Here is a 19,346-nt window from a genome sequence, read left to right as displayed (position 1 = left end):
TTTCGAAGCTCAGCAGCTGTGAAAACAACTCGGCCACGGTCACCGGCTCCACCCGGGAACACATGGCGGACACCACCGGGTCGAAATCTTCATCTAACCCGGCCAGGATGTGGGAGACGATGTCGTCGTCGTCCACCCTCTTCCCTGCAGCGACCAGTTCGTCGCAGAGAGACTTGATCTTTCCGACGTAGTCGGTGATGGAGGAGTTGCCCTTCTGCAAGTTGGCGAGGGTGATCCGGACGTTGGTGTTCTGGGAACGGGTGTGAGATGCAAGCATCCCTTCCACCGTGTTCCAGAGCTCAGCAGAGGTGTGGCATGACGCAACCTGGATGGCTATCTCACGAGGAAGTGTCATCAGAAGATAGGAGAAGACTTGTTGGTCTTGAGCATACCAGGTTTGGAAATCAGGGTTCGGCGCTTTCGCCGTTGTCTTACCGTCAGACGAGGCCACATCAATCTGCATAGGCGGCGGCGGTTGCTCGACGTCGAGGTACTTGGCCATCTGTGCTCCTCGGATGGCCGAGAGCACCGTCGCCCGCCACAGGGCCTGATTGCCCTTCGTGAGCTTCTCGATGGCGGCGTGTGCGAATGGCGAGGATGGGAAGGAACTTGAAGACGCCATGGATGTGTTCGAGGATGGCTCTGATACCATGTTAAAACTACGATGATGGAAGCGTATTGCATTCCTGGTAGGGACGCCTTCGTGTTATATACTCAGGAGATTACATCATGCGCAGGTTGTTGCTAAGCTTTGCCCCTACTCCAAGCTACACTAGAAAAGGCTCAACTTATCCTAACAACCTGCGCCATTTACACAAGATACATACGTATACACACGCATACAATATTCGTGACATATATGTCACCTTACACACCTACACAGCCTTTCATCTAACACGTACGCGCTGCAGCTTCCAGGAATTCTGATGTGATGTGTAACAAACATCGTTCTAGAGAAAAAGAAGCATAAAGCTACCATACAAATATATGACAAGGAGCTTTTGAACTTAGGTTGCAAAAGAATATGGTGAGGTGTTGAGCATGCAACTACCTAGGGTCTGCATTCAAATGCTCACGAGAGATAACCGGAGCAAAACATGTTCAAGTGGGACTAAGGGCATCTCTAACACGGACCATCAAACCGTTTGCATACGTCTGGATCACGGGGTCCGGACAGTAGAAGCCATCCAACGTCATCCTGTATCGGTTCATTGGGCGGTCTAGACGTGGTTTTTTGCTGCAAACCGGAGACAAATGTTGGAGGGTTTTGCGGGCATCCGGTCCACTGCCACGCTCGCGTCTGATCGTTCTGGGCAACCAAAAACCCCTCTCTCGCCCACGAGCGCTTCCCGCCCGAAACGGCCAGCGCTGCATTCATGCCCGACCAGAGCAAAGACGGTCTCTCACTGGCGCCGGCATTGAAGTGGCGCGTCGACCGAGACAGTGCCGCCCGTGCCGCTTCCCTGTGCTTGTGACTGCTTCGCGTTCAAACGACACCACATCTGTCCGTCCGCCCGTCTGCCGCCCACATTAATGGCACGTGGTTGTCGAGGTGGCTACTCCGGCGCCTCCCGTCTGTCCCTCTGCCGCCGACCATTGCCGCATCGCCCGTTATATAAACTGCAGCCCCGTCCATAGCCGCATTCATCCTCCTCCGCTCCCTTTATCCTGTTCCGCACCATGCCCACCATGGACTCCTCCCGCTTCAAAGCCCTCTGGGATAGACTTATGTCCGACCAGAAGGAGATGGCCACCATTACTGCCGACAGGCAGCCGGAGGCTGCCGACATCTCAATGGAGGACATGACCGAGGACGATCCAGCACCACCCTCCTCGTCTGCGCCACCCTCCTCGTCTGCGCCACCCTCACCGGCGCATTGCACCATTACCATCGGCGAGGTTCGTGCCCTTACATGGACATGGTGCGAAAGGAGCGAGAGGAGCAGTTCCGGGAGGCGCATGCCGACTCCACCTACAACCACCAGCTCCTCCACGAGCACCTGTAGGCGGAGGAGTAGCTCAATGCCGGCAGGGAAATCACGCCAGACACGGGCGTGGCGGAGCAGGCGGTGTTGCTCGAGTCCTACCGCTCTGCTCACGACATCCGCCTCACCCCCTGGCGGTACCGCCAGCGTCGGGCAGAACTGAAGGCCATCTACAACGAGTTCGACGAAGCGGCGGATGAGGTGTGTGGCAAGACCGAGGACGAGGAGGACATAGCCGGCTCCATCGAGGCCGCCACGACCATGAAGCCGGCACGTTCGCGGGCACTGCGTGCAGTGAGGAAGAGTAGTGCACGGTAGGTCACCGCCTCTCGGGTCCCAAGAAGGCCACCGCTCCTCCCCTCTCGTTGATGCCAAGCTTGGTGGGCTGAGCATTGTTGGCCTATTAGTCGAAGGTGGAGCTGGAGAGCGCCGAGGTGGAATTGTAGAAGGCGAAGTTTCAGTTCTCGGGGCTCGTGGCCGGACATGGTGACCGGGCGCCGGCGATCATTTAGTTTAGGTTTAGAGTAGAAGTATGCCCGAAATTATACCTCCATAGTCAGACGAGCTCCGCTTTTAGTTCAACTATGTTCATAAATGTAATAAATTTCATCATCTTTATATGAAGTTGGCCTGTTTGCATGAATCTCTTCCGGTTTGTATCAAACTCCGGCGTGTTTGCATGAATTTTGTCTGATTTGCTAAAAAATTTGTTGAATGTATGCGGTCAGCATTAAATGACCGTCTTCTGCATCCATGTCCGTGGACTGGTCCATGTCCATGGATGGATGCGGAAGAAAATTAGCCGGTTGACGTTGGAGATGTCCTAATCAAGCATCATATACAATTTGTACTAACTTCCACCCCATCCCTCCTTTTTCTCGGAATGTCCTTTTAGAAAGTGATCAACGATGCGGTACGTGCATTATACACACTATGCACGAGAATGGTATGTTGCCGTGTGTATCTACCGACCGAGCGCCACGGATCACACTGAGTACTATGTACTGATCTCTACCACTCGTACATAGTTCGGCTGCTCCACACTGATCTGTACGTACCGTAAACACGCAAAGAAATTATGTACCAACCGTCAACTGGACTAGCACCACTTGATCCGGTAAACGATGGAGCTTTCTCTCTGATGGCTACTCCTATTAATTCTAGGGTACATCGATCGTTGCCGTGTGTTGATTTCGTCTCGTTTCAGTAGAAAATAGTGTTGTGTGTATTCACATGGTGTCTGCGTGCTCCACGGAGCAATGGTGATTACTAATATAAATGAGTCTCCCATTTGTCCAAAGAGCATGAAACTGATTGAACAAAGCTTCGATTATGATGAGGAAAAATGTAGCTTGCTCTTAGGGATTGAGTTCTCCCATGTGTGGATAAGCGATGTTGTAAACAAAGTTGTTCTGAGGGCCGCCGGCTAACATCAGAGAAGGTGTAGTGTAACAGCGACGGAAACTGGCCTCTGCCTGCTTAGTTAATTAGGTGCGAGTACTTATCCTTGGATCAGCGTAGTACATGGCTACACGCCTGCTTTCTTTCTGCTCACCGAACAGAACAATCTATTTTCTGACTAGCAGCCCAAAAGGAACCATCCGTAGTTCGTTTTGTTGTGCATTGTGGTTTAATCACATCCAGTCTCAACTGCCTGTCTCATGTAAGCACCTATAAATTTGTTGCGAAGAGAAGAGCTCCAAAGGAGCACTATGTAAACGTGATGCAAATCGGATGCTGACGTAGAGCACAGTACTGGGTCGAGCATAAACAAGTTCAGTGCAGCACTGTTCTATCCAAAGGCGTGACGCACACACTACCATTAACTAAACTAATCCGGACACGGGATAACGAACAAACTAGTTCAAGCAACTATAAATATGTAGAACCAGCCACTGGCTCCCAACCATCCCAATCATCGATGTCCTTCTCATCGCAACAGCAGCAGAGCAGAGCAGAGAAATCTTCTTCGAACGCTCTCCAATGGCCAAGATCCAGCCTCTTCCTGCCGCGGCCTCTTCTTCTCCCTGCTCCGGAGACCAGGAGGGCAGGCAGGCGTACACGGTGTGGATGAAGTCGCTGATCTTCAACGGCAACGGCTGCGCGGTGTACGGCCCCGACGGCGCCGTCGCCTTCCGCGTCGACAACTACGGCTGCAGGGGCGGCCGCGAGGTCTTCTTCATGGACCGTGAGGGGAACTCCCTCATCAGGATCAGGCGCAAGGGCTTCGGCATGTTCAGGAGGTGGGAGGTCTGCCGGTGCGCCCACAACGGCGGCAAGGAGGAGGAGGCCACTCCGTGGTTCAGCGTGCGGCGGGCCGAGAAGGGCGGGGCCGCCGTGGCGATGCACGGCGGCGCGGGGACGTGCTACACAATCGACGGGTGCTCTGGCAGCAAGTGGGAGTACAGAGTACGCGGCGTGGATGGCGCGGTGGTGGCGGAGGTCGCACGGAAGCAGACGCCGGCGGGGGTGGTGCTGGGGGACGACGTGCTGACGCTGACGGTGGCGCCGGAGGTGGAGCACCTGCTAGCTTTGGGTTTGGTCGTGGTGCGTGGCCTCATGAACCGCTCCATGTGATGGATGCATGCATATGCATGGAGCGGCAATCTTCTTCCGTTTTCATGCGGTTTCATGTCCAAACTACGAAGTTCCATGTAGCTGAGCCAGAAAGTTTTTGCCCAAACTGAGTACATGGCGACTCTTTTTGGTGTGTGTTTTTACCCTTCCTCAAAGGGTTTTACCATAATCATCAAAAAAATGAAAGTAAATGTGGTTGTGCTTTGATTGTATAATCTTTATAGGTGTTTGGTTTTCTATCTAGATTATATATTGTATTGGTAATTTGACTCTTTCGTGAGATAAACTCTACTACGTTGATGATACTGTAGGAGAGGTAGCGCTCAGTTTGCGGTATTTAGTTATACGTGATAGACTTACTTTATAATTTGCCGTGGAAACACTAAAAAAGAGGTTAACAATGGACAAACAAAAATAATTATCATGATCAAGCACAATGACCAACGGAGCTAAACTGACAAAGTGAGGCAGATACCTACTTTAGACACAGATAAATTAGACATATAGTCTGCATTAGACTTATTATACGAGATGACTGCCCTACTTGGGTAACTAGATGATATCCCGCGCGTTGCTGCGAAAACCTTGTTAAAAATTTGTATAATAGGTGCTACAAAATGAACTAAAACTAAAACAACACAAACATTAATTTTAAACACTAAAAACATGAAGCATGTAGCAAAATAATATATAAAAAATTGCAAAACCTCTAAATTATAGTATTATATATAAATGCTACTTCTTGCAAAAAAGAAACATTAACTACATAGGTATTCTTGCAGCATTCAACACATGCTGTCGATGACAATACCAAAAAAAGTCAACACACATACTGTTAGAGTTAGTACATGGGCTGATAGGGTAAGTGGACACAATTGTACACCAAAAAAATATATTAATGAGACATCCATCTCTGTTTTAAGTTTTAACCTGTTTTGCACGTCAATCTTGGCAACTATCACCCTCTTTTTCTATAGAAAAAGAGATACACATAAGTATCATTATCAAGCTTTCAAATATAGGCCGATACGACCGATATATAGGTCGATATATCACTTTTAGGGCTCCACCGATATAGACATAACATATCATTTTGCAAATATCATTTTCCAACATATCATCCGATATGGACTGAAATATCGACCGATATGGCCGATATCTAGCCCGATATGTCGAGCGATATAGAACGATACGTAGATGGCAACAATTCTTTATTAAATAGCAGTGAAATAAGATTGCGCATTTACAACTGCATTATATATTATGAAAGTTATTCACAATGTTTCGTACAAATGTATATATATATATCATATTGTTTTTAATCATAGAGCAAGGATTTTGTGAATCTTTCCTTAATAGTTTCTTAATCAACAAATTAATAAACTATGAATCTAAAAGTGTTGTGTTAAAGCATTGACATCATCCGATATTACTAAAAATAAATGTTTTGAACAAGAATAATGAAAAAAAACTAGACATGTGTTCACTGATATATCTACATATCGTCCATATCTCCCGATATCCGACATCCGATATGTCAAAGCCAAACCGGTACGGACCCAATACCCGATATTTTGAAGCTTGATCATTATTAATTGCATGCATTGCGTGTATAAGCATAATATGAATCAACAATTTGACCTTCCAATATGAGATTTACTCAAATCTCGGTGCACACTCTATATCCCCAGCGTAAGCTAGTGTAACAATACTTGAAAGACATGAAACATGCATCTTATGACTACATAATCAGTTGCACTTTCTTCGGGCATAAAATTAATCTGAAATTTTTTTATTTCCAAAGAAAAGTGGACTGTAAACTTGTGTAGTCAACTAATAGAACATGAGTTGAGGAGGGGGCGGTTGATTATTCATATGGCTGTATAAAAACTTCTTTTTCTTGTTTTACAACACCGTGGATGAAGGTAAATATTCGTAGTCATCAGCATATATTGTGAAATTGACCATGAATATGAAGAAAATAACAGGTGGATGACATTAGTGACAAATATATCAATGGATATGAAAGATTTAAATGGGTACGTCTGCACATGTACTGAAAAGCAACAAACATGTCTGTCTCAACAGTGGAGTAATAAGAAGAGACCACAGGTCAAGCGTAAGGAATGATATACAACAATTAAGTATTAAACTATTGTCAGTCCATGACTTACTTTCTTCGTAAAAGTAATCTTGTTCATATATAGTTCTCACCTGAAACTTTGAGGCAGCTTATTTATGAACGTATGATGCTTTGTCATAACTCTGACGTGTTGCTGTACGAAATGATCAAAGTTAAGATTTATTCCAGTAGCATCCCACACAAAAAGTTAGTTAGGAACCATATCATACCAGCAATCTGAACTTTCCCACGATCCTAAAAATTGCATCCTTTTTTGGGCCGACCTGAAAATTGGTTCCACCTAACTGAAAGATTCCAAGTTGTATGATGCATGTTAATCTACTACCATCTGCAGAGACAAACTTACATAAAAGGAAATTCAAGATTTTCCTAATTAGTTACATGCCAAAGCATGCGGAAATGAGATTGGGCAAGTAACTTGCATAAGTCATGTATATCATACGATTCCCTTTCTATCAAATAAAAAAGGAAGAGAGTAAATTAATGCCACAACCTAGATGTAGTCCTGTTTTTCTAATTCCAAATCAATCTTTTTTAGGGGACTTCTGATTAATCTGGGAGAAGATGTCTGTACCTCATTGCCTCTGGTTCTTGATGTGTGATGTCGTCTCTAGTCATGCTCTCCTGTCTCTCCCGTCGGCAGAGCCGCCGCCACACTCGGTCATGCTCCCCTACCTTCTCTCTCACATAGCTGCAAGATGTCTTATCCTTCTCGTCTCTTCCTCTCAAATCGGTCGAGCGGCTGCAAGCGGAAGGTGCCGACACTACTAGGAAAAGGCCTACTAGTGGCGCACCTGTTTTGGCTACTAATGGCGCACTACAGGTGCGCCACTAGCATCACGCCATTAGAATTTTTACTAATGGCACACCATGCAGTGCGCCATTAGTATATCCCACGGTGCGACATTAGTATGCCTCCCAGGGGGCCATATTTATCCATGTGCTCTGGCTTACTAATGGCGCACTAGTTGATGATGCGCCACTAGTGTGCTTTCTGCAGTGCGCCACTAAAGTGCTAAGTGGTGCGCCACTAGTATGAATATTAGGGATTTTTTTTCTGATATTTGCACAAGTTACAAAACATATTACTGCACAGAATATAGAGAGCACAACATATAAACAACAGATTTATCGAATACAATAGAAGATTAGTCTCCGAATACAATTCATCATATTAGTCTCCGAATTTAAAATACCGAACAAAGTTAGAACATTACAAGTCTCGAGACCGCGAGTAGCGAGTTTGTCGAAAGTAATGCTGCATTTGGAGATAATTGAGAGATGTGTCCTCTCTTATCTCCGTGCTACTGCTACTGCTATGCCTATACATGACCTAAACACCCTATTTAAGGTAAAATAGCATAAAACAAAATAGACCCTGACTCTCCTCGAGCTTAATGTTGAAGCGCCGATCATCGTCCAGGTGAGGCTTGTCGCACAGACCTCGATCGTCGTGGCACCAGCCGCACTCCCGCGGGAGACTTTCGTCGTCCGATGACGACATTTCCTACGTTCATAATTCAAAACTAAATCATCTCTTGCATTGGGTCCAATAAGATAATCCACAGTGTGGTGAAAACACGCCCTTCGAACTGGTTTGAGCTATTGGTGAATGGAGATGGTCTAAGATTTTCAGTAGTAAGAAGTGAAGTGGTAATTTTGAGAGCAAATGGTCAGGATGAGTGGTTCCTCTTTCCTGTTTAGCTTTATAATAGAATATTGTTAGTCATGCACACTTATGCATTTTCAGCCAGGCCCAGTGGAGTTGGCCTAAAAACATTTCTTTCTTTAAGCCTGCTACATCCATCTCAAGTATTTATGGTCAAGGGTTAGAAAGGCCATCCAAATAGAATATGTGGTATGGGCTTTTTTAGTAGGTCATCCTACCAGATTAGGGTTTATCGATGACGAGCAACTGACATTAGTAATAACTATGACTTGATATCACACTTCTATATGTATAACACAAGAGACAGTTGATCCTACTTAATTAAGTACTAAGATATCCCGGCCCATGCATTAGTCGCAAGTACCCCATATGTCCTATTTTTAGTTAAGTCATGCTAAAATTCACAGAAAATTTCAGCATGACCTTTGCTGAAAATAGGACATTATGGAGTACCCGAATTTGCCGGAACGGAAGTTAATCGACATTCCGGCAAACTCAAGGGCCTCTCGGGGTACCTACAAAATCATCACGACATGATGGTCGGAGACAAAACCCAGCAAACTAGCACCACAATGTGCCTCTACTTTTATATGGATGAAAAGGCCACAGACCATATGGTCCTCTGCTTTCATATGGACAAAAATCAGTCACTGCCAAACAGTACTACAAACAAAACTTGTGGCAAGCAACATCAGAAACAGTTTCATCCAATTTGAATCTGATATCCCAGTGAAATTCAGGTAGCATTCTACAAGTTTCAACTACGAGTAGCGTCCTTGGGGCCAACTCTAATCAATTCAACTACGAGTTGCTGATTCGACAACCTACAAACTGATGACAAATTTATCTGCCATGACCATATCCAGGAATAGTTCTATTATAACACAATATTTCAGGGAAACACACAAAAGAAAACAATTCTTGTAATACATTGTTAACAGGGCATGGATTTTACTCATACAGTATCAGCATGAGAGATGCGGAAAAAATAACAAACAGTTTCGCATGGATTTTACTCCTACAGTATCAGCATGGATTTTACTCCTACAGTATCAGCATGAGAGATGCGGAAAAAATACCAAAACAATGATAAGTATAGGCAAGTGTAACTGGTCACTGAAGTAGCTCATGTCATTGCTTCTATCTGTCATGGACTGGTTTTTCAAGCAAAGCAGGATCATATTACAAGGATAGTAAATAAAAATCAGATCACCTTCCTCTTCCTCACAACATCACAACACATGGGCATAATCGCCACTGTCAAGCTTATGTATAATAAGAGGACGGTAGTGTGGCTGGAGACCAAGTAGGACGACCAATATTGAGAGAGTTACAACTACTTAAGCAAACGAAAAAGCAGGCTCAAACAACTAAATAAAAACACCACTCCCTTCAGAACTAGAAAAACTGATACAATTTAGTTGAGTTTTAAGGTTGACTAATTGCTTCCTTGTAAGTGCCTAGCAAACAGACTACAGGAATGGCATAAAGAAAGGAACATGCCAATGCACTCCGGGTTTTGCAGCAAGTTGTACTTAAAATATTCACCTTAGACAATCCATGACTGGGTATTGCGTTAGATAATGCAAACAAGAACAGAAGGCAACTTTGCTTATATAGAAATGTTAGCAAATGCAAACTCCCAAGTCTAACTAGGAAGCATCAGACGCCGATGCATAACACTGCTCACTCGCTTACACACACTACCGCCCCAAAATTCAGAACATAACCTAGTACTTGGCGCGTCGGCTCAATCAGGCATGGGGCGAAGGAAGGGGAAGAGGAGAGGGGAGGGGCACCTGCGCAGGGGCTGGGTAGTGACGGACGGCGGCGAGGTTGCACGGGCGACGGACAGCGGAGGCGAAGCCGCTCGGTGAAACAGAAGGCGGTGGCGACGGCGAGATGGGGTCGGTCGGAGGAAGAAGATGTGCTCCGACGGGCCTCCTCCTCCTGGTGGACGCGAGCCTCCTCCTCCTAGTGCTCCGGCGGTGGAGCGGGCGCGGGGATCGTCGGGTGCGGGGCAGGCGGCGGGGGCGCGGGGGCGGCGCAGTACGGGTCGGGGCAGTGGGCGGGTGAGATGTGATCGATTGGGGAAGATAGAAAGGGGACTGAGGATTTTAGTGGGGGAAGGGTTAGTGGTGCGCCATTAGTAAAAAAAATTGATAGCAATTGCGCACCTCCTGGTGGTGCGCCATTAGTAATCTTTTTTTTGGATAGCAATGGCGCATCCCCTAAAGGTGCGCCATTAGTAATCTTTTTTTATAGCAATGGCGCACCCCCTAGCGGTGTGCCATTAGTATTTTTTTAGGATTTTTTGTTGCCTATCGGAGGGCCGGCAGCGGCGTCTTCAACCCTAGGTCTCGCTCGGGGGGGGGGGGGGGGAGGGGTGGGTGGTGCGCTCGGCCGATTCCGTTCGGGGGAACCGAGCGAGGAGATGGGGGAGGGTGCGGGGGGTCGGCGGCGGCGGTGGAGCAGGGGAGGGTGCGGGGGGTCGGCGGCGGCGGTGGAGCGGGGGAGGGTGTGGGGGGTCGGCGGCGGCGGTGGAGCGGGGGAGGGTGCGGGGGGTGCTCGGCGGCGAGGAGGATCTGGCGAGGGGGGATAGCGATCGAGATGAAGGGGGGTCGAGATCGAGTGTCCTCATGAATATTCAATATTTTTTCATATTGAATATGAAAAAATATCATCAAATTTGAAAAAATATTCATGAATTCAAAAAGTGTCCATGAATTAAATTTAAAAATATTCATGAGTTCAAAAAATATTAACAAATTCAATACTTTTTGTGAATTAGAAATTCAATACCATAATAAACATAAATAAATATTCATGAGGACACTAGAACAGAAAAAAAATTGTAGTGGCGCATGGGGTGAGTGGTGCGCCATTACTAGTCAAAACTAGTAATGGCGCACCGTGCCCTGATGCGGCATTAGTATTTTTGAAAAAAAAATGTTAGTAGTGGTGCACCATGGGCATGGTGTGCTATTAGTGTCTACCATACTAATGGCGCACCAACACATGGTGCGCCACTGCTATATAGTAGTGGCGCACCACATGTTTGATGCGCCATTAATGTTCATATTATTTATAGCCCTTTTCCTAGTAGTGCGAGCCGCGGAAAGTAGGAGGTACAGATCAATCCTCGACCAGACGGACAGCTTCAGCGGCTAAGAGTAGGATCTGGGCGCTTCGTTCAAACCGGTAGTACGGTGGCACCGCTGCAGCTGCAACCTCTATAGTCCGCTTGACATGGACGTGGTGGCGCTCGGCTGTCGCTTCCGCGGCCAAAAGGCGGGCCGCCACAGAAGCTAGAAGCCATGGATGCCAGACCTAGGAAAGGGGTAGGAGCACAAGCTCCTAGCTGCCGCTCATCTTCCATGGAGGCGGATTTCCAACCGAAGAGAAGATGGGACGTGCAGACGAAACGGAGGAGTATATGCGGTGGGGAGTTGAGGTCTCTTTTTTTTGCAACATAAAAGAGTTTTATTGCTTACTTAAGCAGGCATACAGTCACGATACAACGTGTTCATTAGGAAAACAGGAGTATAATTAAGCCATAAACATCTTCTCCTAACACTTGTCGCTTGCTTCGCACATAAATAAGCCGCTTCATTAGCTTCTCTACATACGAATTTCAGCCTAAAACTCTCAAATTGATCAGAAAGCTCCCTGATCTCTTGAAGAATGGCAGCTATCTCCGAACGATCGAAGGTATCTGACTCCCACAACTTAACAATAGCTTGAGCATCAGTTTCCACCTCAACTTTGCTGAAACCTCTCTCAATAGCCATTCGGACCCCATCTCGAATTGCTTCTGCTTCCATGGACTGTGAGCTAGCTGCAAAATTATACCAAAGGGCTTGTGCACGAAGTAATGCACCCTCCCTATCCCGAATAACCAGCCCATTCGAACCTTGACAAGAAACATCATCAAAGGATGCATCTACATTAATCTTCATCACGCCTTCATCAGGTGGATTCCATTTTATTTGTTTTGATTGCTTCGGCTTGCTTACTTTTCCAGCACTTGTTGAGTCCAATACCGAGTCTATCACCCTCTTACTGATTGCATGATACAGCGCCCAGACTCTCCATGCTTTCTTGCATTTCGTTCAGTCCAGATCGCCCATGCTCCACTTAAAATTATACAAGCTTCAGATTGGGGTATCTTTGTACCATCCACCACATCGAACATCCAAGAGTGTGGATGTAGGTCAGGAATTTTTATGCCAGTTAGGGACTTCACCTGCTCCAAGAAGATCCTTTCCCAAGTGCAATCAAAGATAGCATGCATTGTAGTTTCCTGTTGACCACAAGTGTCACAGAAATCAATACGTTCCATATGTCGTCGCTTCAAAACGGCACGACAGGGTATAAAGTCATGGATAATACGCCACCAGAAATTCTTCACCTTCCATACCTTCTCCTGATTGATGCTAGACCCGGGCTGGTAAGTTTGACGACTTTTAGAGAGAAGAACTCTATATGCCGATTTCACAGTGAAATGACCATGTTTTTCTGGTTGCCAAGCCCAAATATCCTCAGCTGAATTACTAATCGGAATCCTGCATATTACACTAACATCCGGTTCCACAAAATTTGCATTAATCAAATTCATATTCCATTCACCATTGTCTGCGTCAATCAATTCTTCCACCCTACTGATAGCTGCATCAGGAAGCTGAATTAGGGGTTTGAAACCATGGTTAAAAGGAATCCATGGATCCTCCCATGGGTGAATAGAAGAACCTTCACCAACCCTCTTTATCAGGCCTAATTTTAGACCCTCTCTGCCATGAAGAATGGCTCTCCAAATATGCGAGGATCCTCTTTTGTTCTTAGCTGACATAAATTCATGATCATGATAGTACTTACCCTTTAAGACTCTAGCGCATAGAGAATCTGGTGATGTAAGCAACCTCCAGCCTTGTTTCGCCAGCATAGCCTGGTTGAATAATTCAAAATCCCTAAAACCCATCCCTCCTTCTCCTTTAGGTATTGCAATATCCTTCCACTTCTTCCAATGCAATTTCATCTTATTATCATCTCCCCCCCCCCCCAAAAGAAGCGGGCCACAATATTGGTTAATTTCTTGCACAATTTCTTGGAAAGTCTAAAGCAGCTCATAGAATAATTTGGGATAGCTTGGCATACCGCTTTAATCAAAACTTCCCTTGTCGCACTACTTAAGAGTTTAGGAACATACCCATTCACCAATTTTCGAATATTTGTTGCTACGTGCTCAAACTGTACATCAGAAGATTTACCAATGGCGGTTGGTAGTCCAAGGTACTTCTCAACTAATGCTTCCGTCTCAATCTCCATATTCACATGGACCATTGCCTTTGTCTCATCAGTACAGTTTGCGCTAAAGAAAATGGCTGATTTACTACGGTTGACCATCTGACCAGAAGCTGTTTTATAGATATCCAAAATGTTATGCAGCCTAGTGGCAGCCTCAACCGTAGCCTGTGTAAAGACCAAGCAATCATCGGTGAATAGTAGGTGTGAGACCCATGGAGCATGAACGCCAACTCTTACACCTCGAGAAAGATGTACCGGACCTTTAAATTTCAGCAAACAACTCAATCCTTCCGCACAAATAAGAAATAAGTAGGGAGATATTGGATCGCCCTGCCTAAATCCTCGAGTGGGTCTGAAAGTGGAAGAAAATTGGCCATTCACGCGCACAGAAAAAGATACTGACTGCACACATACCATAACTCTATCGATCCATGCTTCTGCAAACCCCAACTTGTTCATCATCGCACGTAGATAAGACCATTCCACCCTATCATATGCCTTGGCCATGTCCAACTTAACTGTCACATCACCAGATTTGCCCTTTTTCTTCTTGAGGTAGTGAATACACTCATAAGCCGTAAGAACATTGTCTGAAATCAATCGTCCTTGGATAAACGCTGTTTGTTCTTCCGCGATGATATGATGCAGTACTGGTCTTAGCCTCAAGGCAAGAACTTTTGAAGCTAGTTTATAGAGCACGTTACACAATGAGATTGGCCTGTACTGTGTAAGGTCTTGCGGATTTTTTATTTTTGGAATAAGGACCAAAACAGTAGAATTAACCACCTCCGGCATATCACCGCCTTCAAGAAAAGTACGCACAGCATTGCAAACAACATCTTTCAAAAGATGCCAATGGTGAATGTAAAAACCTGCTGTAAAACCATCTGGACCTGGGGACTTGTTTGGATGCATCATGAAAAGAGCTCTTTCAATCTCCTCATTTGTGATAACAGAACACAGCTTTTCATTCATTTCTTGTGAAACTTTACACTGAACCAACTCTGTTGCTAGCTCCGGATGAGTCTCTTGCTGTGCCGTAAACAGATCTATGTAAAAATTCATAGCAATTGCTTCCAACTCGTGTTGCTCGGTCGCAACCGTACCATCTGGCTTCCGCAATGACTTAATTTTATTTGTACGTGATCTTTCTTTCATCTTAGCATGGAAGAACTCAGTGTTCCTATCACCTTCCTGCAGCCACAAAACCCTGGACCGTTGCTTCTTGAGAGCCTCCTCTCTGGCCAGCAACTCCGATATGCGTTTGAGAAGGTCTCGTTCAGCTAGAGTTGGCCCAGTTCCTAAAGAGACTGCTCTTAGCCTTTCCAATTTTTCTCTCATCATTTTAAGTTGTTTCTCCACCGAACCAAACTCCTCCCGGCTCCATTTCTGCAGACTACGTCGCACACCATTCAGCGCATCATAAACGCCGGCCAGATCATTAGCTTGCGGCTGTCATCCTTCTTCCACCACTTGTTCATACCTCTCGTGGCGAGTCCAGGCATTTTCGAAGCGAAACGGTTTGTTTCGTCCTTTATTTCGTAACCAAGCTGATCTATTAGTCGTTAATACAAGTGCGCAATGATCAGACACAGAGGTCTGAATGTGCCGCACCGAAGTGTCATCAAATAGATCTAAAAACTTGTCATCAGCTAGTCCTCTATCTAGGCGAACTTTTACATTGTTTTGTCCTTGCTGTCGGTTATCCCATGTATATGGGAGACCGGAGAAGCCCAAATCAGTGAAGCGACAGTAATCAACAGTATCTCTAAATCCTTTCATCTTCCATTCTTCCCTGTCATTGCCTCCAAACTGTTCAGATGCATCAAGAATTTCATTAAAATCCCCCGCACACAGCCTATCTGATCGGTTTTAGAATACAAAGAGGAACCAATGCGTACTAAAAAAATAAATCACATAATTTGTTTTGTGGCGTTTTTTTTCTTTGGTTGAGGTGGCAAATTTGCTGAGGTGGTTGGTTGCATGTTGTTGCTGATGTGGGTAGGCTGCATGTTAAGAGAAATCATCTAATGGGGGCTTCTATTTAGATATATAAAATATATTCCTGATTGCCCCGCTCATACACCGAAAAGTGCATGCACTTTCCTTTTATAATTCAAAAGTGCATGCTTGCATAAACACAAATGTACTATCGGCCGCCTCATAAGTCACATGATTGTTGCCGGGTTGGCCGTTAGATATCGCCCTTCTCTTGCCCTCCTCGTGTCTTGCACCCCCTACATAAAATCCCCTTCTCGCTGGTTTTCCACCATAAGTGCTTGGAAAAGAGCAGTGTCGCATCTCTTGCTCACAACGTTAGCATAGACCGCGCAAGCTTGGCACAACCCCATGTCTCCCACTCGCAACACTGTGAGTCTCGTGTCACCATGGAAAAGCATCATTGCGGCAGTGGTGCTTGGTTTGCAGCCGCGCCGCCGCCTCACAGAACGTGTGTTCCCCCTCGCAGCAGCCCCATGACCGGCTTGCAACACGCGAGGGAACAACATCGTCAACCGTGCTCACAAAGCCCTCCCCCTCTTCCACATCACCTGCATCCGATCTTTGCATCAGACGTCTCACTATCTTGCAGCAGCACACCATCGGTTATTTTAATAGTCAGAGTCATTGTGACCAAGTTATTTTAAGCACTCATCAGTTATTTTAGTGATATCTCAAGAAGCTCTATGTAGGCCTAAAAGGTTGTGCCCAAGTTATTTTAATTAAATTTATAGTTTATGATATTCCATATGTGTTGTGATGTTTTGTACAAGTGTACCTGTCCTGAACTTTCTTTTTTTCAAAAAGGAGCCAAATCTATTAGTATAAAGGTTCACGTGAAGTACAAAGCACACCACACATAATAATAATTACATCGATGTTCGTAGACCACCAAACGACCATTCCCGCCGCCTACTCCTGTTAATACTCCATATTTGATTTTTGATAATCAACTAATAATTGATAACCTTGTTTTGTAGAAACTAAGAACAATAATCAGCACTTAATAAGGAATTATAAGCATTTGACCAAAATTTATGAGTTGGCTAGTAATCAAGACTTAGCTAGTGAGATCATATATGGAGGCACGCCAACTATTATTGTGCCATCAATGATTTGGAGTCGTACTTTCATAGTACGCTTGAATCGATGGCTCCAAACCCAGAACAAATGTGATGGATGGCTCTTAGTTGGTGTGGGACGATGTACTAATACCATCATATGTGTAGCAGTGTTCTTTCGCAAATAAAAACACTAATTTTTGTAATAAATTGTGCTGAGGTGATCAAGTTTACGCCAAAGTTGGAGGGCTAGGACTTGGTTAGCTCCGCCTCGCCCTGTTGTTGAGCTCTACTCTTGTGCCATGCCGTATATCCTTCCGCATGCTCTGCTATGAGGGTGGGTCTTTACCTCTCCTACTGCGAGTTGTATGATCGCGGTCTCCTATAGCAGACATGTATTAGCAATGTAAATGTATAGTGCGCCACGTGCTGCATACTTTCATTCTGTTTTTTTCTAACTTGTGAATATCTTTTAAAACCTTAAACACATTTTTGAGATACATGAACATTACATATACGATATTTTTCTATAAAATAATTCTGGAAGAAACATAAATATAATTTATTTTACTAATTTTAGAGATAATTGTTTTTACAAAAGTTGGTCAGAATTGAAAAATGTTACTCATATATGAAAAAATGGTTGACAGTGAATTATAAAATGTACGCCATGTAATAAATAATTCACAACATGTATTAAAAAAGAGTTAATTGTGTATTTTGGAATAACTCATAGTGCAATTCATAAAGAGTTTTTCATATATTAAATGTTGTTCATGTAGTTAAAAAATTCATGTATTTAAGAAATATTCGTGCAATTTAAAAATACTTGTGCATTTAATATTATTCATATATTTTTAGAAAGTGTTCACAATTTTTTTATAAACTGTTCACGTATTTTGGAAAAGGTTTTCAATATATTTTTTAAATAGTTCATATTTTCAACAAGAATTAGATGTTCGCGCTTTACAAAAAAAATCACGTGGCTTCAAAATATGTTAAAACTGTTACAGAAGAATGTTTCATGTACTATTTTAAAATGTTACCAAACTTTCAGGAAATGTCTAAAATATTTTTCATGAAGCTCTAAAACAATTTCTGTAATTTTACCTCAAAGAATGAAAAATCATAAGTGAAATTAAGATAAAAAGGAATAACTGAAACAAAAAAGAACCACAACAAAAAAGGAACAAAAAACAAAATAGAAAATAGAAACAAGGACAAAGTGAAACAAAAAAAAATAAAGCTAAAGGGAAGACATAAACAAAAACACCAAAAACTGGACCCAAGCGAACCTGCCACACACAAATGGAATGCGAAAATACCAAAATCCCTAGTCAAGGGTATATCTTGGATCACACCAACCTTCTCAGGTACTAACAAGTGGCACACTGCATGCGCGACACTTGTGGCAACCTGGAAGTTTTTAAGAACTCAATCTATCTTTAAAAAGCGAACACTTTTTGAAACAAAAACATTAAAAAGAAAGGGTACAATTTTTGAATCCTGAACAAAATTTGCACAAACTTTCAAAAAACTTGTTTTTAAAATTTTGGTCATAAACTCAGAAAATGTTCCAGAATTACATAAAATGTTTGAGCATTTCAAAAATTGTTCAGAAGTTTAGAAAATGCTCCATTTTTCTATTTTGGTCACAAATTGAAAAATGTTTCTTGTTTTTCAAAATTTGTTTTGGAACTTTCACCTTCTGTTTACATTTTTAAAATCTATTTGTGATTTCAAAAATTGTTCACATTTGTTGAAAGATGTTCGGAATTCCAAAAGTTGTTCACACGTTTCAAAAAATGATTGGCTTTTTAAAAATTATGCCACATTTTCCAAGAAATATTTTTGGAACTTCATAAATTCTTTGCTTTAAAAAACTATTTGGCATTTCAAAAGTGTTCACATTTCTTTTTCAAGGAACGTTTCATTTTTTTAAAATGTTTGCATATATGAAAGATCATGTTTGTTCTTTTTGATGCCGTGCCGATTATCGTCATGAGCAGTCTTTAGGGTGAGTGGCTAACCTGAGTTCGAGTATTGCCAAGCACTCTTGTTGGCGTAAATTTTTGTCGCCTAGTAATTTTTCGTCTCTAGTTATAGAAGACAAGTGGCTTTGTGTAGTTTAGAAACTATTTATTGTCATTGTGAAAATATTAAAGAATTATTGTCATTATGAAAATGGAAAACAAAGAAAGAGAAAGAGAAAAAAATAGAGAATGCAAGCGACTGTGCTAATGGGCCGGCTCAATTTGTCCTAATGTCCGGCCAGTTGGTCAAGGATCCTAGGATTTGACATGCCACATCAGCGAATACCAGCCAAACACCCTCAAGGTATAAAATAGACCCAGATCAGAAAGTTTGGTGTGCTGATTTCAGGGATCACAAGTTCAGGGTCCGATTTAGCTTTCGTCTAGTTCAAGGTTTATTTTTGACTTTTTGCTAAAGTTTTCAATAAATGTCGTCCTGCTGGAGAAATCGAGCAATGAGAGACCAGTGTAGTGTTTGTGTGGAGATCACACAGGGGAGGGCCATAGCTACCATGGGGGAATATTTAGTGCACCCACCCATCGAGTGCTAGCCATGCACCTAGTTAATAAAACCCA

At 43.9% G+C, this 19,346-nt stretch overlaps 1 protein-coding gene and 1 pseudogene across 1 annotated transcript; one reads left to right on the top strand and one right to left on the bottom strand.

Moving 5' to 3' along the window:
- Window positions 1-139, bottom strand: LOC123063851 (uncharacterized; annotated as a pseudogene).
- Window positions 140-3,919: 3,780 nt separating this feature from the next.
- LOC123059118 (protein LURP-one-related 11-like) lies at window positions 3,920-4,660 on the top strand. The gene has a single exon (XM_044481756.1). The coding sequence runs from the start codon at window positions 3,969-3,971 to the stop codon at window positions 4,560-4,562; it is 594 nt and encodes a 197-aa protein (XP_044337691.1). The 5' UTR covers window positions 3,920-3,968; the 3' UTR covers window positions 4,563-4,660.
- The last annotated feature ends 14,686 nt before the right edge of the window (window positions 4,661-19,346 follow it).

The sequence above is a fragment of the Triticum aestivum genome, chromosome 3A (genome assembly GCF_018294505.1).
Source record: "Triticum aestivum cultivar Chinese Spring chromosome 3A, IWGSC CS RefSeq v2.1, whole genome shotgun sequence".
Classification (NCBI taxonomy): Eukaryota; Viridiplantae; Streptophyta; class Magnoliopsida; order Poales; family Poaceae; genus Triticum; species Triticum aestivum.
This window is presented reverse-complemented; position numbering and strand designations above follow the sequence as displayed.

Coding starts and splice junctions, on each gene's coding strand:
- LOC123059118 (XM_044481756.1), top strand. CDS start 3,969: ATGGCCAAGATCCAGCCTCTTCCTGCCGCGGCCTCTTCTTCTCCCTGC.